General features: G+C 38.1%; 2 protein-coding genes and 1 long non-coding RNA gene across 5 annotated transcripts in view; 1 reads left to right on the forward strand and 2 right to left on the reverse strand.

The window, feature by feature from the left end:
* Window positions 1–10,466, reverse strand: part of ern1 (endoplasmic reticulum to nucleus signaling 1) — a 34,509-nt gene extending 24,043 nt beyond the window's left edge. For both annotated transcript variants that reach the window (XM_057860925.1, XM_057860924.1), the window contains exon 1: window positions 10,213–10,466. In XM_057860925.1, the coding sequence (XP_057716908.1) occupies window positions 10,213–10,284 (72 nt within the window). In that variant the 5' untranslated portion in view covers window positions 10,285–10,466. The remainder of the gene's footprint in view (window positions 1–10,212) is intronic.
* On the forward strand, window positions 10,403–11,227 carry LOC130931820 (uncharacterized). The gene is made up of 3 exons (XR_009067307.1): window positions 10,403–10,826; window positions 10,909–11,000; window positions 11,175–11,227. It is a non-coding gene; the product is annotated as an uncharacterized LOC130931820 (long non-coding RNA).
* A 406-nt stretch (window positions 11,228–11,633) lies between these two features.
* The window catches only part of tex2 (testis expressed 2), a 69,567-nt gene continuing 56,718 nt past the window's right edge, over window positions 11,634–24,482 (reverse strand). Inside the window, exons 9-12 of one of the 2 annotated variants that reach the window (XM_057860923.1) lie at window positions 18,603–18,719; window positions 18,266–18,475; window positions 17,679–17,799; window positions 11,634–14,490 (exon numbers count right to left, since the gene is read on the reverse strand). In XM_057860923.1, the coding sequence (XP_057716906.1) occupies window positions 14,341–14,490; window positions 17,679–17,799; window positions 18,266–18,475; window positions 18,603–18,719 (598 nt within the window). In that variant the 3' untranslated portion in view covers window positions 11,634–14,340. Of the gene's footprint in view, window positions 14,491–17,678; window positions 17,800–18,265; window positions 18,476–18,602; window positions 18,726–24,482 lie in introns of both variants that reach the window. The other variant, XM_057860922.1, reaches the window with a different exon arrangement.

Below are 24,482 nucleotides of genomic sequence, written 5' to 3' on the forward strand. Positions count from 1 at the left end.
TTTTGAAAATACATTTTGGGAGCTTTACATTTGGATCGAATGTTTTTGCGTATTAAATCGAAGAGGGCGTATCGAACGGTTCAATATATATATATGTATATAAAACCGAGTATTGTTGCATCCTTAGTAAACACTGTCATGAACATTTCCCACCAGCTACGACAGTTAACTCCAGCGTGTTTAGTGTGTCTAGCAGTGGTAACACATGCGTTTTTCTCTCTGGTAATTGTCTGTGTTGAGAAAGAGTGTGTATAGTGTAAACATCATATGAGTCATACACATGTGCTTTTTATGGAAAATAATTCAATTATTTTTGTTCTGATGGTAATAATGTTAAGCTGTGGCTGTGAGTTAAGGATCACCTAAAGGACTTAATTTATTTTATTTAGAATATTTCAGTTATGCTCGAATTTATGTTTTGAAAAATAAAAATCATGTTCAACTGAGTTTTTTTTTTTTTTTTTTAAGTAACACATTTTAGAGCTGTAATTGCAATACTGTGATACTGTGAAACCGTGATATTTTGGCTTAAGGTTATCATACTGTCAGAATCTCATACCAGCACATGCCTAGTTGGAACAAAGACCAAGACCCACTGCGGCCCTCGAAGACCAGTTTGTTGACACTTTGGTACAAGACAGCATTGTACTTAAACACAATTCAACTAAAGATTCATTCCACAGGCAATACACCACATGACTAGGCTAATTCTGGAACAAATGACAGTTTAGTCCAATTGCTCAATACAGCTGTTTTGGAATTCTAAAAATGCAGCTTTTGAAGATGAGGTTTTACTGGTAGTAGGTATTTTTCTTTTCATCCTTCCGGGGAGGGGGAAGGGTTTTAAAACCAAATCAGTAAAAAGAAAAGTGTAACTCGTCTCTAATAATTTTTTTCTACAAGCGAGACGGACATCCTTGTTCTGCTGAACTTTATGTGATGTTGATTGAAATCTCTCCCTAATCCCCTTGAGCGGTGCTCTGGGGGGCAGCGCAAATAATCCCATGCATATAATGCAGATTACCCGTCAATAATTGCTAATACACTCCTCTCAGCATTTAGCCACTTTTGCTGGGCGGGAGCAGGTGGAGCAGGGGGATTTTGCGGGCAACACAAATAACCCCCCAAGAAGAAGAATAATCTGTAAATTTTATCTCATATGTATAATCTTTCCTAATAAAGATCCTGTTTTAATCATACATCCTTGTCGAGCATTTGTGTCAATAGTGGGCACCTGTGACTACTCCCGCAGGGTGGTAAGTACTGCACTAACAGTATTCAGTTTCCAGACCTAAGTAGTTCACAACCCAAAAACATTTACAGCCATCTGCTATGAGTTATGATGCAAAAACAAATTTTGAATTTATTGTGCAAGTTCATTTCATAATACTGTATGTATTAGAGAACTGGGCGGCTCCAGCAGCGAAGATTTTCAGTTTCCCCTCTGGAATCGGGCCATACTTTTGCAAAAGCACTCTCATCAGTGTTCTCTGACGGCTGTGGTCTCAGCAGGGTGAACTTGAAGTGTCACTCTGTTACACTGGCTGCATCGTCAACCATCCAGAACAGAGGACAAAGAGTAGAACTGCATTTTTATTACTTGGTATAGTCCAGACACTGGGTCGGGCGAGCTCCCAAATCTAACTCTCTATGACTCTGAATGTCATAGACCACTGAAAATGAATGGGCGGTAAACAAATATAAGCCATTTATCAAAAAGAACATCTGAGAAAATGCTCATAAAAACTGATGAATCAATTGAAATTGGTTAAATGTTCAATCTAATGTTGAGATAATAAAGAGACAGCAACTAGAGTTATATTGAGGAAATATTATTATTATTTATTTATGGTGGGGATTGTGGGGCATTTATCTTGCTCTGCACCAAGCACTTTTAATGGGTACCAACTCGTAGTATTGTTGGAACTCCAATCTGAATTTCGTTGTTATCTTGACAATCATAAATAAACGCTGAATCTAAATCTGAATCCTGATTAGCATTATTCTGAGCAACAACAAGAATGGATTGATACAACAGGCTAAGAAACAAAAGCTTCTTTCCATCACTTAAACTAGTCGATCAAAACACAAACTCCAATAACAGGCTTCGCTCCTTCATTTATCAGTACTCTTCAAACTTTTAAATATTTCAAAATGTATGTATGTATGTATGTGGTGGAAATGTTGATTTAAGCAGGACATGTTGACAATTGCTTCAGGATCAACAACTCAACTGGGAAACTGGATTAAAGCTAAGTTCTAAAAATGTCTTAAAACATGTATTGTTTTATGTAAACACAAAGGATAATTGGGATGGTGTAGGGCCACTATATGCACCAAATAAGTCAGTGCAGATAGTGGTAATACATCACTACACCAACTTATTTGGTGTTCTCTGAAAAACGGTGTCAATGCCGCAGACTTTGTCCTACATAAAGTTGTGTGAGAGACACATTTCAAATGTCAATCTATTAGCCATGACAGACGTCCAATCTATTTGAGCTGGGAGGCTTCCCTTTTCAAATGAATGGAATTTTTTTCACCTTTAATAGCAGCAATTGGGTTAAACGTGACTTTTGAGAAGCGCACCACTGTCTACTTACTGACAAGCCTGCAGTAAAGAGCTGCATGCAGCCAAAAAGAAACAATGAGGCCAAAAATGGGAACAGTAATCCAGCACTACCACCAGTTACACAATCCAAATGCATTATAATTGTAATACAAGTATGAAATGCAGTGGTGTCCATTTCCCTTAAGGGCTGTGCAAAGATGAGACTGTCTCAAGGATATTTAGCTTGATTCAAGTGTTCCCCACACAAAAAAAGGGGACCTGGGTAGATATTTGCTTTACTAACACATAACATAACACACATTAAGACTAAGTGTATGTCACAGAGTCCTCACGTTTCCCATTTTCGCAATGTATTTGCACTCTGAGCACGCTTAAAGCAAACATTGTAGCGTATGTGTATTTATCAGAGACGCGGGTCACGTGTAGGACCCCCGCATGGCCACGCTTAGTCCGAGCACAGCCAATCTGCAGCTGTGATAAGATAGCACAAAACCACAACTTATTTGCGACAAAAGCAGCCTGTGTTGTGACAGTACGAGAAGGCCACAGTGACCACAAAAAGGCAACAAATATCAATTGAGGCACATGCGGTCACTAAGCGCGACATCGATAACGACATCAGAGGTGTGACGGATATAAGAAAAACGAGAGGTCAATGGCAAATTATTTGACAGTGGTGAACTTCGAGGAGTTTGATATAGGTAGCGCAACAACCGATAATGACAAAATGTTTTGAAATTAATTATCCATCCGCTTAGCTCAAATTGCGTATCGATTCAATATGACTCCAACTAACGCTTCAAGGTGTGTTGGTTGTATCTTGTGCTGCAACGATTAATCGATTCACTCGAGTATTCGATTCGAAAAAAAATATTCAAATTCAATTTTGCTGCTTCGAGTATTCGTTTAATTAAAGTGACGTTGTAATGGTTTGTTTTGAAAGTGTTTGCATTTAGCTTTATTGATTTGGGTGGATACACTGCCCTCTAGTCTGCCTCATTTCACATGGCTGAATCCAGCTGCTACCTGTTAAGGCCAACCTAAGCTAAGTTTTTGTTTGCGCTCGTTTTTTTTTAATGCAGTCGTATTTTAGTTTATAGGTATATTTAGCCGTTTTTTGTGGGAATTTGAGTCTGAACCATTTGTTAAGAGCATTGTATATATATATATATATATATATATTTTTTTTTTTTTATTGTAGCATTGACGCTAGCGGACTTTTGCTATGTAAGTTAGCCAATTGTTCTTTTGTTGTACATAGATCCTCATTTATTTATTTTTTTATACCGGTTGAGGCTCAGCTCAGGTATTTTAATTTTTTATGTTCCTTATCCGATTACTCGATTATTCAAAGTAAATAGTTCATCGATTAATCGACTACTATAATAATCGATAGCTGCAGCCGTAGTTGTATCCAGGTTGATACTGTGCCATCAACATTTTTTTAATTTTTTTTTTTTTTTAAAACAGAACTAGACATGTGCCGATTACCGGTTTCAAGGTATACCATGGTTTCAAAACCGCAAAAAAAAATCTGTCATACAATCCCTAAGGTACTAGGTATTTTTTATGTCCCAAAGATGCACGGAGAAATCCCTCGCTTGCAGCTGTAAGGCTGTGTCAGTGAGTCAGCTGTGCTAGACGATGGCTGAAGGAGGTGACACTCCGAAACTTTTCCTCCATCGAAGAAAACGAAATTGCTGGTATGGGAATACTTCGGCAACAGAAAAGTTACAGACAGCCGCGGCTTAGAGGAGGGCAAACAGACATGTAAAACATGTTTGCGGAGGGTGGCTACTGAGGAGGCAGTACCTCCAATATGATTTTGCATTTATACAAAAAATCAAAGGTTAGTAAACGCTACGTGAGTTAACTCCAGCATGTTTAGTGTGTCTAGCAGTGGTAAAACATGTGGTGTTTTTTCTCTCTGGCACTGTCTTTGTTGAGAAAGTGTGTATAAAGCAGACAAGATACGAGTCATACACGCGTGCTTTTAATGGAAAATAATTATTTTTGTTCTAATTGTAATGATGTTGATCTGTGGCCGTGGATTTAGTCTCACCTAAAAGATTTCATTTATTTTAATTTATTTAGAATATACTGTGAAACCTTGATATTTTGGCAAAAGGTTATCAGACCGTCAGAATATCATACCGGCACATGCCTACACAATCATAAAAAAATGCAAAAATGTTAATACTATAGATATGAAATTGAGCAATCATTTTGTTGGGGGGATAAAAAATGAACACGTACCCTGGGTGAAAATGGTGGCACATTTCACTGTGGTAAAACTTGGCCAAAAATGAAAGTCAGTGGTTTGTCACATGCACATTATGAAAATGAACTATTTGAGTGCAAACCTGTTCCTCAGAGGAAAAATATGATATTTGTTGATTATGACAGTTCTGCCAAATTGTTTTTACTTTTGAGCGGGAATTTTGACAACTACAACTTTAATCTGAAAAAATAATACTTGCCCGTCTACTTCACATCTAAAACATCTCTAAAAAGCACCAGACTACTTCCTCATCAGTCGCTTGGCAACCAGTGCTGAATATGGGCAAGCTCACGCTAATGTGTGGCACCTTTCAAGTTTTCAATGAACTACATGCATGTGTCTTTGGAATGTAGGAGGAAGATGTAGTATCTGTAAAACAAGTACAATGTCATCTCCACACAAGAGGGCCTGAGGCAATATTCAAACCCAGGACCTCTTATGAGGCAGACAAATGAAAATGAGATCTAACATGTAAGGAGTTCAGTTACTTCCTGTAAAAAGTTAGGTGTACTCTAAAACTAAAATAAAGAGTCACATTGTGACTTCCCCCTGCTGCCATATCATGCAACGCTTGCTGCTTGTGTAGCATCCTCAGCAATGAACTATATTTACTGATTGGCTGACATTGACGGTGCTTGACGTCCAATCCATCTAAACTGGTAGAGGCTGGCCCAATCTAAAAGGATAGCACGTGTAGCACTATCTATCTAAGACGGGAGTAAGCCACCCGCGGCTCTAGAGCTGCATGTGACTCTTTAGCGCTGCCCTAGTGGCTCCTGGGAGCTTTTTCAAAAATGTTTGAAACTACAAAAAGATGAGGGAGGGAAATATATTAGGGCTGTCAAACGATTAAAATTTTTAATAGAGTTAATCACTGATTAAAAATGAATTAATCGTAATTAATCGCAATTCAAACCATCTCTAAAATATGCCATATTTTTCTGTAAATTATTGTTGGAATGGAAAGCTAAATATTCAACATACTGTACACAAGTACTGTAATTGTTTATTATAACAATAACATTAACATTATTAACATTCTTTCTGTTAAAGGTATCCACAGATAGAAAGACTTGTAGTTCTTAAAAGATAAATTTGAGTACAAGTCATAGTAATTTTATATTAAAACCTCTCTTAATGTTTTCGTTTTAATAAAATTTGTAAAATTTCAATCAAAAAATAAACTAATAGCTCGCCATTGTTGACGTCACATCGGGCTGCCAGCCGTTCTTCCACAGCGTCTTTAACTACGTAAGGTGAAATACACCACAAGGTGTTAATGGCGAGTTTTAAATTAATTAGAGATCTAGCCAAGGCAAAGACTGAGTAAGTTTAATGTGTATTTTGCATAGCTATTTTGATTAGGAATGCCAGTTCTCTTTGCATGTAGCGCTTTTATTTTTGTGAACATAATTTTTTTTGAGAGATAGGAACATTATTTTTGTTGTGCTTTCACTAAATGATACTGTAGCGACTTAACTGTTCTGCCCAAATGCATGATGGGAAGATGGCAACCATGACTGTCAGTGGTGGCTGCAAATGGTATACAGTATGTTCTGCATTGTGTTCAATTAGGCGTGTTAAGAAAAAGAACCTCTCCTGCTCCGCCCAAATGCATGATGGGAAGTTGGGCAACCATGACTGTTAGAAGTGGCTGCCAAAGCTTAAGCCAATAAAAGGTGCGGTCCAATGAACGCCTGTGTCCACTCGCGTTTCGCTGGCTTTTACGCTCTCAATGTGCTACAATGGCGTCATTGTAAACTGAGGCAACGCATGAATAGGTCATTCCATGCTAGGGGTGGGCGATATGGCCTTAAACATGTATCACGATAAATGGAGCAGATTTATCTCGATAACGATAAATGACGATAAAGTCGTCCAAGCGGACTGTTATATAATTTGAAAATCTGAATCAATGCATGAAATACAGATTAACAGTTTCTTGTTGATTTAGTTACCAGCATTCAATTTGATATATTTAACAAATGTACATGCAGTCTAGACATTAGGTTTATACAAATGAATAGTAAACAATAAGAATTCAAGTATGAGCATTTATAACAGAGTGTATGGTTTGAACAATGTACATTGTCAAAATCGATATGCCTGTGCAAACATGTCATTGTAACACAAATGACTTGCAGCTCGAACAGTACACTTCAAAAAGACAATTTTCTGTTAATGGCTGCTGTGACATAATTATTCAATACAAGTGTTTACTTTATGGTTTCAGGGTCTCCCCCCCAGTGCATTTTTTTATAAATGCACACATACATGAACCCCCAAACAGACAGACAGACAGACACACATTAAAGCTACATTGATCTTCTGCAAATGAAACACTTAAGATTTTATGATAGCAATAATGACACAGAATTAAACACATACAGAAAAATAGCTGGGGCCATTTGTGCTTTATGCTGAATGCTTTACCATCACAAAAGCTATCAGAGAAATCACACACAGTCAGATACAAAATAACGCGACATAGTAATTGCTAGATGCAGTCCATGCCCAATCCACTCATTAAATTCAGCCGTTTCGACAAGGTTAGAGCCGCTATCCGACTCCATCACGTTCATTTGTAGCGTTAGCCGCTAGCGGCCGCTAGCGTTAGCGGCTAGCGTTAGCCTGTGGCCTGGCTACCGGTAGAAAGCACTGAAAGCACCATCTCCGGAAATTGTGAGAACAAGGGAGGACAGCTGGTGAAAGCCCGTCTGGATGCCACCAAGAGTCTATTAAATGTCGGGTGAAAGTTTGGCGAACCTCCCTTAAGCCACACTCCATCACGTTTTGCTTGTAGCATTAGCTGCTAGCGTTAGCTTACCGGGCTTCTGTTTGATTGGCTTCCTGATGATCACGTGACTCCCTACGTAAGTACATTCACTGCTTTCTTAAAGGGGAATGAGCATAGACGAACAACACAGAGTCCAAGCGGGATGAAAAGACTATTTTCTTGTTTTATTAATTTACCGAATTTACCGACATGGTCAAAATTACGTCGGTCATCGTGAAGAATTTCGGTGACGGTAAATTTTCGGTTTACCGCCCAGCTCTATTCCATGCATGTGTTAATTGCGTCAAAAATTTTAACGTGATTAATTAAAATAATTAAGTACCACCCGTTAACGCGTTAGGGTTAGGGTAAAATATATTGTTAGTTTTAATATGATTTCTGTTGGAGGAAAAACATGACACAAACGTTCTTCTAATTCATTAATATTGTAATGAAGTTAAACTTGAGGCGGCATCGTACAACAGAATAGTCACATGGTGCGTCATTCTCTATAGCAGGGGTCCCCAACTGCCGGGCCGCAGAACGGTATCGGTCCGTGGCGCATTTGCTACCGGGCCGCATAGAAATAATAATTTATTAACGACTGCATTATGGCTGAATTAACTTTGGCCTGTGCCCATTAACACACCAATATCCCTGTCTACTCTATATATAATACTACAGGATAGAATGTTGTCATAGAAATCCAATGATTTGACTGCTAGCAGTACATCTTGTTTTGTACATCTATGTGTGCTTGTCCTCGATAATAACGTATGACGTAGGGTGGGCGCATCACATTTGTTACCGGAAATAATTAGCCCCAACGCTAGAATGACTGAAAAAAAGACGTCTTTGGACAGATTTTTTTTACAGGGAAAAGGGCACCTGACGGGCTAAAACATGAGCCTACAACCTTGAAGAAAACAAAATCTACACTACTTCCCAATCACTAAAGACCCACAAACTGCGAAGGAGTGGATTCGTGACCAGTTTGTGAATAAACCAAGTGATTCGAGCATGTCTGTGCAATAGAAGGATCAGCGTCTAGAGATCGCAAATGACAGCGACCTTAAACGTACTGTACATTTGAGACAACAACTCTACTGAGGTTCTGGATTGAAGTAATTCCGGAATATCCCGACATCGCTACAAGAGCACTGAAAACTGTGCTACAATTTCCAACATCGTATGTTTGTGAAGCGGGCTTCTCTCACTCTCCCATCTCTGGACCATCTCGTCTCAACGAAACAAGCTCAGGCCTCCAACTGATTCAGCGGGTGAGTTATATTTTCCCTGCACTTAACACGACGGGGCTAAAAACAAATGTTATTTTATATTTGCTGTATTTTTCTGCCGCACATTGCCAGTGTTCTGACAAATTTTGCATGCGCGTAACGTTAAAAATGGCTGCAAATGCAGCGATTCTAAAGTAAACACTACAAACTTTCTTTAAAAAAAGGAATATTAACTTGCGTTTTACATGTAGAAAAGAGTCCAACTGAATATAAAAGAGGGATTTTTCACTGCCACAAAATCTTTGGGAGCAAAATTTTATAAGGGTGAAAATTTGACAGAACACTGGTCCGTGAAAAAAAGGCCAAATCACACCGGTCCGTGGTGCAAAAAAGGTTGGGGACCCCTGCTCTGTAGGATTCCCTGCAAAGAAAATAAAAATATACTGTATTTTCCGCACTATAAGGCGCATCGGAGTATAAGGCGCACCTTCAAGGAATTGCTTATTTTAAAACCGTTTTCATGTAAGGGTGCACTGCATTATAAGGCGCAGTAGTAGTAGTAGTAGTAGTGGTTAGCGTTGCGTTATGCATCCACAAGATGGACCTGAGCTTAACTGAATGTCATGCCATGATTAAGTAATATTGATCTATGTATAAGGTACATTGGATTATAAAGCGCACTGTTGGCTTCTGAGAAAGTTGAAGGCTTTCAGGTGTGCCTTATAGTGCGGAAAATACCGTAATCATGAAGGCTGTATTTGTAGCCAATTTAGTCATTTTGATAGTAGGCTAATAAAGCTAATATAGATACATACTAGTACAGCATATGTTGCCTTCATTATAAGTCTTTCCATTTGTTTGCGGCTACACACATTTGTTTTTTGCTCCAATTTGGTTCTTTCAACATTTTGGGTGGTCGACCCCTGATCCCAGCAGAATTGGACGTCTATCGTCGTCAGTTACAGGCAAATAAAACATTCTCTGAAAATACTGCATCTTCCATCATAGTCTGCCTCCTGTAGTTAAAGTAAACAGGATTTTCACATCTCAGGCTAGCCGATGTTTATTAGGTGAGTGAAACATAGACATGATTTAATCAACATAATTAATGACGAGTATCAATCAAAGTAAAATACTTAAAGATTGTGAGTAAACAAATGTTTGGATGTTAAAAATAATGCCCATTTTGCATATTTTCATGTGACGCTCCACCTCATTACGAAGACGAATACTTCTATCACCAGGTCATGGCCATTACGCAGTTTGAAGAATGAATTCTTCACACGCTTGTGGATAATAGCTTTGTAGGATTGAAAGAAAGGGGAAAACATCAGCTAGTTCTTACCTTGAGTGGCGAAGCAACGTAGTAAAGCAACACACACCAAACCAAGGCCCTGCTCACCGTCCAGTCCATCATCAGTAGCCTTTAAAAAAAAAAAAAAAAAAAAAAAAGGAAACGACTACTCTTGACGGCTGTTCACTCCATACAAGACGTCATTTGTTTCCCTGCACGAATATCGTGAAATGTTTGGTGAACTGCGTTGTGATGTGTGTGGGGCCATACGAGGCAAGTTAGCTTTGCTTCCTGAACTGAAAGCAGGGAAGGAGGCGGAGCTTCGGGGTAGACATGCCACGGGAATGGAAGCGGGGGCAGAGCCATGAGCAGGGCGGAGTCCGAGAGGCGGTGTCAGCCAATAGGAGTCGAGTCCCGGCGCCGGCAGTAGTAGACTTCCGGGTGCGTTTCCGGGATTATCCGGTTGGACAAAGTATTTTTCTCGCAGGTTGGCATCTACTGGAAATGGTGCGGTTTGCAATGACCGAAAATTACTTAATTTACTTTTCAACGGGAGGTTTTAATGCCAGATTATAGTTATCGTAGATTTTATAAACACGTAACCGCGTTTGTCACGTTGCGTCAGCATGTTGACAACTAGCCAACATCGTTCAACAAACGTAAAGGTAAGGAATTTTATTTATTCTGGGAAATATATGCATTTTTATTTCACCCCATTTTGTGATTTTCATTTAATTTTATATGCAGGTATGAAATTTAACCCACGAAGAAATACTCACGTTTCAGCCACGTGGCTCGGCACATGGTGGAGGCTAATTTAGAGCACCGTTCATTCAAATGTAAGTATGCTTTCATACCGTAAATGTTGGACATTTGTGAATGATGATCCTAGTGCGTTAGACTTCTGATATTAAATGAAGTCAACTTAAAATCTGATTCAACACTAAATATTCTTTTGATTAAATGTGGGCTTCTTTGCTATACTAACACATTTCCATCACCTTCTCATGCAGCGTTAAACAACGTGATGCAGCAGGAATTGCGACATCAGAGTAAGTTGTGTAAAATTACCTTCACTGTTAAAAATATTTGCGAAAGTATATAAAAAAATAACATGTTTATTATTTCATTTCAGATATTCTGGATCTGTTTGGTTCCAAAGACTCATAAATCTTTAAATAAAGAAGCTATTGTATACATTTATCATTTCATTGTTCTTTGAATTGTTTCGGAGCATGAATTATGCACTAATGCAGGTCAAACAACAACAAAAAGTTTTAGAACTGGAATTTCTTGGCAGCTTTCTCAAGTTTCTCTTTTACAGCCTGACAGATTTTTAGTGTACATAATTGTCACATGAATGATTAACTGTCATTTCTTAAAATTACAAATACTCTATCTGAAACCTGGAAATTCAAGAAAAACAAGAAATACTTGCCTACAGATGACTATTTTACCAGGCTAATTTAAGTAATGCAAATGATGTGATCATGAAAGGTATTTTTCTCTAAGACCCCCACTTTGCGCAAAAGTTTTTATTATTGATCCACAATGACCTGAACCATAACATTCTGACATCACTGAACACAACAGCAATGTTTGACATTTTTGTCACAGTGCAAATGAACATCAAAAAACCGTGGGGACAAGATCAACAATAATGGCACAACTTTTTTTTCCCTTTTAAGCATGGTTGCAACCAATAGATCACTGTAGAGGAATGTTAGCTTCTCATAAAGGCACTTTCTGCCTGATACACTTAACACATTTGAAAACAAAGTCCCCTGTGAAGCAACAAAACATTGGCAGATGATGAATATCACCTTAGTTTGGCGTATGGTACAGAATAAACAGCACATTTTGAATGGCAAGAGGCATTTCTTGTCTAAATGTCTGATCTCACTTGCTCTAAATTCATTGGCTGCCATTGATGGCGATAGTGCCAGTTACACTGCTGGCCAAAAGTATTGGCACCCCTGCAATTCTGTCAGATGACGCTCAATTTCTCCCAGAAAATGATTGCAATTACAAATGCTTCGGTAGTAATATCTTCATTTATTTTGCTTCAATGAAAAAACACAAAAGATGATGGGGCAGGGGAATGGAATCATTATGATTTTACACAAAACTCCAAAAATGGGCCGGACAAAAGTATTGAAAGCCTTTCAAAAATAATGTGATGCTTCTCTAATTTGAGTAATTAACAGCACCTGTTACTTACCTGTGGCCCATAACAGGTGGTGGCAATAACTAAATCACACTTTCAGCCAGTTAAAATGGATTAAAGTTGACTCAACGTCTGTCCTGTGTCCTTGTGTGTACCACACTGAGCATGGAGAAAAGACGACCAAAGAACTGAGGACTTGAGAAGCAAAATCGTGAGGAAGCATGGGCATCTCAAGGCAACAAGTCCATCTCCAAATACCTGAATGTTCCTGTGTCTACCGTGCACAGTGTCATCAATAAGTGTTAAGCCCATGGTACTGTGGCTAACCTCCATAGATGTGGACGGAAAAGAAAAATTGACTAGAGATTTCAATTAAAGATTGTGCGGATGGTGGATAAAGAACCCAGACTAAATCCAAACAAGTTCAAGCTGTCCTGCAGTCCGAGGGTACAACAGTGTCAACCCGTACTATAGGATACCCAGGAAGACCCCACTTCTGACCCAGAGACGTAAAAAAGCCAAAAACGTTTTGGACGAATGTTCTCTGGTCAGATGAGACAAAAGTAGAGCTTTTTGGGAAAATGCATCAAGATAGAGTTTACAGGGTGAAAAAACTAGGCCTTCAAAGAAAACACGGTCCCCACAGTCAAACATGGCAGAGGTCCCCTGATGTTTTGGGGTTGCTTTGCTGCCTCTGGCACTGGACTGCTTGACCGTGTGCATGGCATTATGAAGTCTGAAGACTACCAACAAATTTTGCAGCACAATGTAGGGCCCAGTGTGAGAAAGCTGGGTCTCCCTTAGAGGTCATGGGTCTTCCAGCAGGACAATGACCCCAAACACACGTCAAAAAGCACTAGAAAATGGTTTGAGAGAAAGCACTGGACACTTCTAAAGTGGACAGCAATGAGTCCAGACTGGAATCTCATTGGACACCTGTGGAGAGATCTGAAAATGGCAGTTTGGAGAAAGCACCCTTCGAATCTCAGAGACCTGGAGCAGTTGGCCAAAGACGAATGGTCTAAAATTCCAGCAGAAACTCAATGATAGATACCGGAAGCGGTTGTTCGCAGTTATTTTCTCTAAAGGTTGTGCTACCAAGTATTAGGCTGAGGGTGCCAAAACTTTAGTCCGGCCCATTTTTGGAGTTCTGTGTAAAATGATTATGATTTAATTTTTTCCCCCATTCTCCTTTGAGTTTTTTCATTGCAAGCAAATTAAACGAAAATATTACTACCAAAACATGTAATTGCAATCATTTTCTGGGAGAAATTGAGCATTATCTGACAGAATTGCAGGGGTGCCAATACTTTTGGCCAGCACTGTAGAATTCTGCTATACAAATTATGACAACATTAAAACAATATGGCTAAAATCCAGAAAACTGCACTTTTTGTCTCCCATAACTAAAAATATTTTTTAAAAAAAAAATGCACATTTGTCACTATTTACCCTTCAAGCCGGATTGAAAAATTTTGGCATTAAAAACAAATTAAAGTAGGCAAAACGCACTTTGAATGAAAAGTTTTGCTAAGAAGCACATCGGTAAGTGAATGAGCGACTTTTAGAAATACATTCATCCGATTTCAGCAAAACTGACTATTTGAAATTTAAATACAAGCCTCTCCTTTTTCCAAGTCCTTTTTACACATTACATAAGATTCAAACTATACAGCCTGGGCTATATAGAAAATTTGTACATGTACCGGTACATCTGTTTTTTCCCTCAACATTCCCTTACATGTTTGCCCACTTCGGTCAACAAACTTCCCGCAAGCATTGTAAAGGTCAAAAAATATACACTGTACAACTCAAGTTTGGTGTAGCTGTACATCACAGGTTCGATGGTTGCTATCATTCAATCCAATTGCTGTCTAGACACGTTAAATCTTTTAGAATCGGCCACAAATGATAAGAGAACATCCATGTTGAGCCGCACGAGCACACACACACACACACACACTCAGTATACTGTATTGCCATGGCGAAAAACAGCAATCCGGACGGCTTCTTCACATGTACGAGACCTCAGACTCTTCAGGTTCCAGGCCCTTCAAGGCATCGTTTGACTCGGTCATTGAGCTGGCATTTGAACGCATGTCCATGGCAGAGTGCATGATGGGTAGCCACAAGTCATCCATGTTTGGCATGACAAATATTTTCTGTCGGGAGGACAACACCAGTGTTGTTAATCTTACGTCAAAGTCATTAGTCACAGTTACAAGTTACTTCTCCCAAAAAGTAATTGAGTTAGTAACTCAGTTGCCTCATTGGCAAGGCAAGGCAAATTTATTTATATAGCCCAATTCAACACAAGGCAATTCAAAGCGCTTTACATCACATGAAGACCATAGAAATCACATTTAAATCAACACAACGTAAAAACCAAGACAAAAGATCGCATTTAATCACAGAATAAAAATAAATAAATAAAAATAAAACAAAAACTACTACTAATAATAATCATTGAAATCAGCAATGGAGATAAGCACAAGAGGAATAGAAGGCAGGTAGATTGAAATATATAGACAGTTATGGATATGCAGTGCTAAACAAAAGCGTTTTTAGCCCTGATTTAAAGGAGCTAACAGTCTGAGCATACTTCAGACGTTCGGGTAACTTGTTCCAGAGGTGAGGAGCATAATAACTAAATGCTGCCTCACCCTTCTTGGTTCTTGTTCTTGGAACATGCAGAAGACCCGTTCCAGACGACCTTAGGGGTCTAGATGTCTCATAGGACTCTAACAAGTCAAGCATGTATTTTGGTCCAAGGCCATTAAGTGTTTTGTAGACGAGCAGTAGTATTTTATAGTCTATCCTTTGACTCACTGGAAGCCAGTGTAGCGATTTCAAGACCGGTGTAATGTGGTCTAGCTTTCTTGTGTTTGTGAGGACTCTGGCTGCAGCATTCTGTACTAGCTGCAGCTTCCTGACTGATTTTTTATCTAGACCTGTAAATATACCGTTGCAGTAGTCCAATCTGCTGAAAATGAATGCATGCATAAGTTTTTCCATGTCTTGTTGAGTCAGAAGCCCCTTAATTCTGGTTATATTTATTAGGTGGTAATAAGCGGATTTAGTGACGGACTTTAGATGGCTATCAAATTTTAGGTCTGAGTCAATAATTACGCCAAGGTTTCTGACTTGATTTGTAGCTGTAAGTGACATTGTGCTAAGTTGGCTGCTTATCTTTGACCTTTCCTTTTTTGGCCCAAAAATGATCACCAAGAGTAATTAGTTACTCATCAAAGTAACTGACGTTACTTTTCATGTTCTACACGTTATTACGTTACATTCTATAACATTTTTCACATCAAATATGTTTATATTAACTGACTGAATTGAAATCATTTTTTTCCATTTCCAAAAAAAAAAAAAAAAAAAAAAAAAGGTCACACTCCTTACATTTTTTTAAAAATTTCACCTCTATAAAAGTCTAATGGTATACAAACTTTAACTTTAAAATGCTGTGAAAAAAAAGCCGTTTTGTTTTCCCTGTTGTACTAAACCCGCACTTGTGTGTATATTTGTCACACCCCTAATATGTATGTATATGGTGGAAAACACAGACAAGGCTGAAAAAGCAGTTTCTGCTCTTGCACCCCTCTTTAAAATAAACTGCTGTATTTCAAGCCAAAAGAACTGCTGTGTTTGATAGAACAATATGTCTATATGCTGCCGTAGCAGATTCATGGCGCATGAAGTCCCCGAACTATTTTTAATTTGCCCGTTTTACCCTGGAAACCCCCGTTTACAGACGTTGCGCAACCGCTTTTGTTTCAACCTAGCCATAAAAAGAAGGTAAGTTATCGTATTTATTATTCGAAATGTCTGTCATTTTTAGCTTTGAATCATTAATTGATGTCTAATATTTAGTTTAAAAAAAAAAAAAAACACTTAAAAAAATTATTCACTCGCATATTTTAAACTTTTAAACAAATTACGTCACAATGAAACAATTAGCGTCTGTAAAAAAAGTCACGGATATTTATAGGGGTGTGACAAAATATCGAAATGGTGATACATCGTGATTCTTTGTATCCCAAAAGGTTATCGATATGCTCCTGCCAAGAATCGAGATATCATTTTAAAAAGGTGTCACTGTTTAAAAAAAAAAAAAAACAACAACAAGTTGCTACCAAAATCTTCCACCATAATAGTGTCTCGGTTAACTATAAGGCTGCATTGATGGTGCTTGACGCCCAATCATTTAGAATGGGAACGTTTGTTCATTCGAAACCAGAGCATTTACAGTTATTCTGTCCAATTTTCAGGGCATTTACAGGTCACGTGCTGTTCATTATGGGGCATTTAAAGGTCATTTCCTGTTGAGTTTGAGTCACTGCCTACTGACTCGGGTGATTACCAGGTCACTTCCTGTTCTGTAAATCGAAATAAAAAGGAAGTGACCCATAAAATACCCCAAAATCAATACGAAGTAACTTAAAATAAACAGGTAAATGACCTAAAATGGCCCAAAATTACCTCATTGCCTGGCATTGGCTGCCACTGACGGTCATAGACGTTCAATCCGTTTGAAGTGGGAAGGATGGCAGCGAATGAACATTCGTGCCACCCTCCCAGTTTAAATGGATTGGACGTCTACAAATGATAAACTCATTCCAATTCACCGCAGAAGCTTGTTTTTCTGTTCATTAGTTGTTTGTGGAATATCCTAGAATGATTTCCTGACCAATGTATCGATAACGTTGTATCGCGTTATCGTGAGCTTTGTATCGCAAATCGTATCGTATCGTGAGGTACCAAGAGGTTCCCACTCCTAGATATTTACCTCATAACTATCGCTTAATTGTATTTTTTCGTTACTGTCGCAATTTCCCCAATATTTTAGATGATAATCAATCCAAACATAGAAAAATTGGAACAAAAAAAATTGAAACGGTAAATATATGAAAATGAAAATCTCGACCATCCCTTGATGTCTGCAATTTCTGCACCGCGACCCTTGTTATATTACCATGTTTCACCCATAAAATCCCCCCAAAATCCAGCTGTGGCCATTCAGAGCTGTGTCTTGACACTTGGTGATACATGCTACATGGAATTTTGGGATCGAAAAGAGGTAAGTACGCGATAGTATCTCGTTAAAATCATGGCGTCTTTAATTATGCACTTGCGTGCTCTCACCTCCAGTTAGGGTTTTGCTGTTTATTAGTATTATTTTTTTTAATGCCCTCCTGTTCAAATTTTTCTTCCCCTCAGAAAATTGAGATTTTAAGCTTCCCATCAGTAACGACGTTATGCTCTAATGCTATTATTAACAACACTGGACAACACAATATAAATGTCTTGTGATTAGACAAGAAAAGGAAACTATGTCGCAATTTACCTGAAACTCTTGCTCAAGTTTCTTCTCAATCCAATCTGTCACGTGGACCAAAGTGACTTCCCTTTCACCAAGCTTTGGCCGAGCTTTGAGCTCCAAGTGAGGTGGACTGCGGAAACCGTACCTAGGAACCGAAAGGAGAATTGAATTATTTCACAGCTATTGATCTATTTGAATTGGGAGGAATGCTTCAAATGGATTTGGACATCTCTCGCCGTAAATGGCAATCAATGAGTTAAATGGAAATGTCATCCACTACAAGAGGTTATTATGGACTACCGGGCAAAATTAAATAAATACAGAATTTATTTCTAGATTGGTATAGTATATATTTAAAATTGCATTTCCAAATAATAATAATTTCAAAAATATAAATTGAATTACATAAATAAATATCAAAGCGAATAAATTCTGAATTAATAACATATATGATGACCCATTTAAGTATTTATTTAAATAATTTTAAAATGCATAAGATATGATGAATGTTCAATGTCCAAATGAAGCAAATGCAAGCCTGTATAGTACTTCTCCATCAGAAGGTGCAGTGTGGACCTCTATTCACGAACCCTCCCATGAAGGGAATTTACCATATCCTGTCTGTAGGTGGCGGTGGGATGTTGACAGCCAGAGTCCCTCGACATTCCTGGACCTCAACTGTGAGCAGTAGAGGCGTGTTGGCCACCTCCTCCATCTTCTTCTTGATGAACTCAGTCTCTGTCGCCTTCTGGAAATACTTTGACTTGGCGATCTTGTCCACAAAGCGCATGATTTTGCTGGGCCGGTGGCCTCCCACGTAGCTATATGTGAAAAGGCAAAAGTATATAGAATAGAATTGTATTGTCATTGTACAGAGTACAATGAGATTTAAGCTAAATATACAGTAGAAGTTTCTGTTTTTCACATATAGCTTGGATGTTTGTTTACCCTTCGCTTCCAGGGAGAACAGTTTTGTCACTAAAAAGTTCTGGAGGATCCTCCTCATCCGAGGAACCAGCACTGGAGGACTCCTCGTCGCTGTCTGCCAGACAGTAAGTGCGTGGCCTTGACCTGTCGCATGAAAAAAAAAAAAAAACAGAAGTGTAAACCAAGGTTATTATCGTTAACAAAAATGAACGAAATGACAAGAACTAGAACTGAAAAAAAATTTTTTAACTGAATTTTTAAAAAACTATCATAAAAGAAAAAATGCAGCCAACTGAAACTGTATTGTCTGTTCACAAAACACACAAAAGACACTACCCTGCTTAGAAATCCCGAACAGAATCCAAAACCTTGCTGGATTTGTTGTTTTGCTGGTACAGAAACCACCATATACTTGTTTTTTTTTAAACAAATGTATTTATTTATGCAACTGAAAAAAATAGCCCAACATATGAAAAGCTATAGCTATAACTAATACAAGCTAATAAATTCAAGAAAAATGAAAATTAATGCAAATGAGCACTTTCACCCTAAAAGTAGTTCAATCTAATTGCAGGCATGAAAATGGGTCAGGGGTTAAAAAGGTGAGAAGGGTGTGGAGGAAATATGTTCCAGTACACTGTACACCCCAACAAAATATTGAGCTCTGTCGACCCACACTGTGTTTCAGCAGGGCCATGCAGAGACCGGTGGAGGGGCGGGTGCTCGTAGATCAAAAGGGGCACATGAACAAGTATTTAATACACCTTAAAACAACATGACTTCAGTTTTAACCAGCTTTAGATAATAATTGGCTGCAACTGTGACATACTTTAATTGGGAGGGGGCAACAGTGAATAGAAATCAAAACTGTCATCAACACTTTCTGGCTGTGACTCAGTCAGTCTGCCTCTTTTCTTCCTTCAACCTCTGCATCAAAACTTCCTTCATCAACTTGTTCATCTGAGAACAAACCACATCAGATGGTCACTGAGCCACCAACAGCACAGTTTTCTTAAAACTATTATTTCATTATTATCCATACTTAACAACTCTAGCACCTAATGATTAATAAAACAATGACATAAAAATCTAATAGAAAAATAACATTGTAATTGTGTTTATAATTGTATTTAATACCCGACTATCCTTGCAAACTTGTTCTTACCAGGTCTGCTATTCACCCAGCTGATGAGGTATCCACTGCCTTTAGCAGCCTCATCTAACTCCTTTTTTTATCCCTCAATCTCCCTTCCCTACGACGCATGTCTATGTAATGAAATATAAATATTTAAATAAAACAGACTCCCCGGTGGCTTTTAGTTTTAAAGCTTTCTTAATTTCTTTCTCTCTCAATAACGATGGAGGTAGATTTGTGTTTTTATTATTCAATCAAAAACAAAGTTACCTCTATCAAAAACAAAGTTGCTTCAATCAAAATACAGTATAAACTTTTAATCCCCAAAAAGTCACTTCAATAAAAAAAATCGTTTTTGATTGCAAAAATAAATTTGAGACAAAAAAAGCATTTGAAAACTATTTTTTTTGATTGAAACAAATTTTTCCATTGAAGTAATGTTGTTTTGCGTTTGGGCCACATTTTGGCTAGGACATTTGTGTCTTTATTATTCAATCAAATAAGTTGCTTCAAACAAAAAAATATATATATAAAAAGAAAAACTTTGCACATGTGTCAATCACCGTTTACCAAAGCCTGAGAGGGTTTGAGTAGACTCACTATGAAGCATTTAATAAAGCCAAGCATTTTCTTACTACTTTATTCTTGTTTAAAATAATTCGGTGGGGCAGTAACATGTTTAAAACTTATCATAATTCTTACATTTTGAAGTGCTTGAAAACCATTTATAAATGATACTTTGGTGAAAAAAGTGAAAAGACATGTCTTATATATATGTATCTTTTTTCCAATGTAAAATCTGAATAAATGCATTGAACACGCACAAAAAAGGAGGGGGGGGGCGCTACTTCGCGGTTGTCACTTATTGCGGTGGGTTCCGGTCCCCATTAACCGCGAAAAACGAGGGATCCCTGTATTTCTGAAAAGCTTTAAGAAGCAGGACTCCTTCCCACCACTCGTCGGGCCGGTGTTGTGCCGACACCGGCCGTCAGCTCAAATCCAAGCCGAAAACAACGCGTCTCCGGCGGACGACGGGAGCGATGTGAGGCGCCCCCTCCATCCGAGAGCATGCCGCTTAATTTGAGTCAACAGTGTTTTTCTTCGTTTATATTACCGCTAAATACACAAGCTTGACGCCAATTTAACGGGAGCTATTTTTTTTCATGGGAGATTTGGCTAGCTCGGGCAGTGTTCAACGCAAGCTGCAACGAATGGCAGTAACTTTTTTATATCGCAAAATGTGAAAACGATTGAAACCATTACTCACCAAATTCAATCTGCTGGCAAATACAGGCAAGTGTGTATGCTGCGCTCTGGTCTGCCCCGGTGTGGATAAGGCCTGCTCTTTGTTTTCGCAGCTTTGCAATGCCACCAGAGGCTCTCCGAGAACTCCATGTACAGTAAGGAGTGCGCGCGTTTGGAATAATGGAACGCAGCTTGGGCCGATGATTGGTTCTCGTCAGTGAAGCATCTAGAAGGATTTGCTGACTGTGTTCTTAAGTGCTCAGTTTACGTACTAAGTTAATCACATGATGATAATAATAATAATAATGAAATAAAACCTCCCGAACACCCCCCCCCTCCCCCAAAAAGAATTTCTCCTCGGAACTACGCAATTCACGTAGGTCGCCCTTTTTGACTTCAAAATGGCGAATTTCGCCGAAAGGTGAGAGATTTTCATGCCTGTAATTGAATTACAGAAAACAAAATCTAAACTAGGCCTGCACAATACATCGTTTGAACATCGCCATCGCAATCTGCGCATGTGCAACAGTCACATCGCAGGACGTGCAATTGTTGTTTTTAACATGCACTTTTTTTTACTTCATAAAAGCAGGAAGTGTACTGGATCCTTTCATATACAGCAATATAAATGAGGGATGTCCCCGATCCGATCACGTGATCAGAAAATGGGACGATCGTGCCATTTTTCAGAGGATCGGAATCTGGTGAAAAGGATCGGGTTTTTAATCTCAAACATATATTCATGTTTTCTGCTTCATGCTTGTACAGCCTCTCACACCACCTCCTGCTAAGCAGTGGGGCCAAACTGTTTTTCTTGTTCACCAGTGCAGCTGGCAATTGGTACTTAACCTTAACGATGATTGACAGGTTTGTAGCTTTGATCTGGCCCCTTTTCCCCAGGTTCCTGCCACCTCCCAAAAAACCGTGCATGGCATGCTGATTCAACATTCCAAATTGTCCGTAGGTGTGAGTATGTGCATGAATGGCTGTGCGTCTATATGTGGCCTGCGATTGGCTGTCAACCTGTTCAAGGTGCACCAGTGCAACCAAAAAGTAAGTGTGGAGCCTTGGCATTATACTATATCGTAATGGTAAAATTTTTATAATATCATTCAGGCCTATCCCAAACAGAGCTATTCAAGTTATTGAGTGAAAATTCTTCCAATTTTAATATCGCAATATATCAAACACCCACCAAAAATAGCAACAATAGTTTTTTTTAGTTTTAGATATTATCGTGTACTTACCTCTTTTCGATCCAAAAACTCCATGTATCATGTATCACTGAGTATAAAGGCACAGATGTGAATGGCCACACCTGGATTTTTGGGGAATTTTATAGGTGAAACATGGTAATGTAACAAGGGTCGCGATGCAGAAATCGCAGACATCAAGAACTGGTTGAGATTTTCATTTTCATATATTTACCCTTTTTCACGTTTTTTTTCTCCCAATTTTCTTTGTTTGGATCAATTATTTATCATCTAAAATATTGGGGAAAATGTGACAGAAACAAAAAAAATTATACAATTAAGCGATAGTTATGAGGTAGATATCCATAACTTTTTTACAGATGCCACTTTTTTCATTGTGACGTAATTTTGTTTAAAAGTTTAAAATATGCGAGTGAATAATTTTTTAAAGCTGTTTTGTTTTAACTAGATCTTAGACATGAGTTAATGATTCTAAGCTAAAAATGACAGGCATTTCGAATAATAAATACGATTACTTACCTTCTTTTTATGGCTAGGTTGAAACAAAAACGGTTGCACGACGTCTGTAAACGGGGGTTTCCAGGGTAAAACGGACAAATTAAAAATAGTTCAGGGGCTTAATGCGCCATGAATCTGCTATGGCGGCATATAGACACATTGTTCTATCAAACACAACAGTTCTTTTGGCTTAAACTACAGTAGTTTATTTTAGAGAGGGGTGCAAGAGCAGAAACTGCTTTTTTAGCCTTGTGTTTTCCACCATATACATATACAGTATGGATGTACGTAAAACATTTGGATATATATTTGTGTGGGTGTATACAAGGCAAATTAGCCTGACCCAGATATCACTTCAGGAAATTAGAAATCAAGAAATTAGTAGTATTTTTCAGCGTTTTGAAATTACAGATATTTTTGTTACATTTGTGCCCAAAATGTTATCTGTGCGATTTACAAATATTTTATATATATATATACACACACATATATACACACACATATATATATATTTATACATATATACACACACACATATATATATATATATTTATACATATATATATACATATATATATATATATATTAGGGCTGTCAAAATTATCGCATTAACGGGCGGTAATTAATTTTTTTAATTAATCACGTTAAAATATTTGATGCAATTAACGCACATGCCCCGCTCAGACAGATTTAAATGGCAGTACAGTGAACTGCCCACTTGTTAATTGTGTTTTATGGAGTTTTGCTGCCCTCTGCTGGCGATTGGGTGCGACTGATTTTATAGGCTTCAGCACCCATGAGCATTGTGTAAGTAATTATTGACATCAACAATGGCGGGCTACTAGTTGATTTTTTGATTGAGAATTTTACACATTTTATTAAAACGAAAACATTAAGAGGGGTTTTAATATAAAATTTCTATAACTTGTACTAACATTTATCTTTTAAGAACTACAAGTCTTTCTATCAATGGATCACTTTAACAGAATGTTAATAATGTTAATGCCATCTTGTTGATTTATTGTTGTAATAAACAAATACAGTCCTTATGTACCGCATGTTGAATGTATATATCCATCTTGTGTCTTATCTTTCCATTCCAACAATAATTTACGGAAAAATATGGCATATTTTATAGATGGTTTGAATTGCGATTAATTACGATTAATAATTTTTAAGCTGTAATTAACTCGATTAAAAATTTTAATCGTTTGACAGCCCTAATATATACACACACATATATATACATATATATATATATATATATATATATATATATATATATATATATATATATATATATATATACTTATATATCTTAATCCTGGTCATTTTCTGGGGGCTAAGCCCACCCTGATTCTTAAAACCTTGTGACGCCAGTGCAACAAAGTCGGAGTGTAGTCACAAGACCTTTGGCAAAACACATGGGAGTCAGTCTGAAACTCGTTTTCAGGGCGGCCTAAGCCCAAGAAAACAATAACAACACTGACGCATGCAGGGAAAGAGAGGGTGCTTTCACTATCAGCGACCAGATTTCATGGATGGAAAAGGGAAAACAAGCTATTGGATAAGGGGGAAAACACAACTGCTACGCTATTCTCCTATCTGAGGGGGTTCAGTGAAGAAATTCAGGCTGTGGGGAGGGGGACCACAGGTAAGGAAGTGAACTCCAATGTAAACCGAGGACACCTAGTGGAACGAAGTGAATCTCCTTTCAAGCATACTGTTGCTTTACCAACCAATCGAACTCACCATGCATTAGGTAATTCCATATCGGTAAGCGTCCGCAGAAATGGTTTTGTATAAAAG

This window comes from Corythoichthys intestinalis, chromosome 16, assembly GCF_030265065.1.
Source record: "Corythoichthys intestinalis isolate RoL2023-P3 chromosome 16, ASM3026506v1, whole genome shotgun sequence".
Taxonomy (NCBI): Eukaryota; Metazoa; Chordata; class Actinopteri; order Syngnathiformes; family Syngnathidae; genus Corythoichthys; species Corythoichthys intestinalis.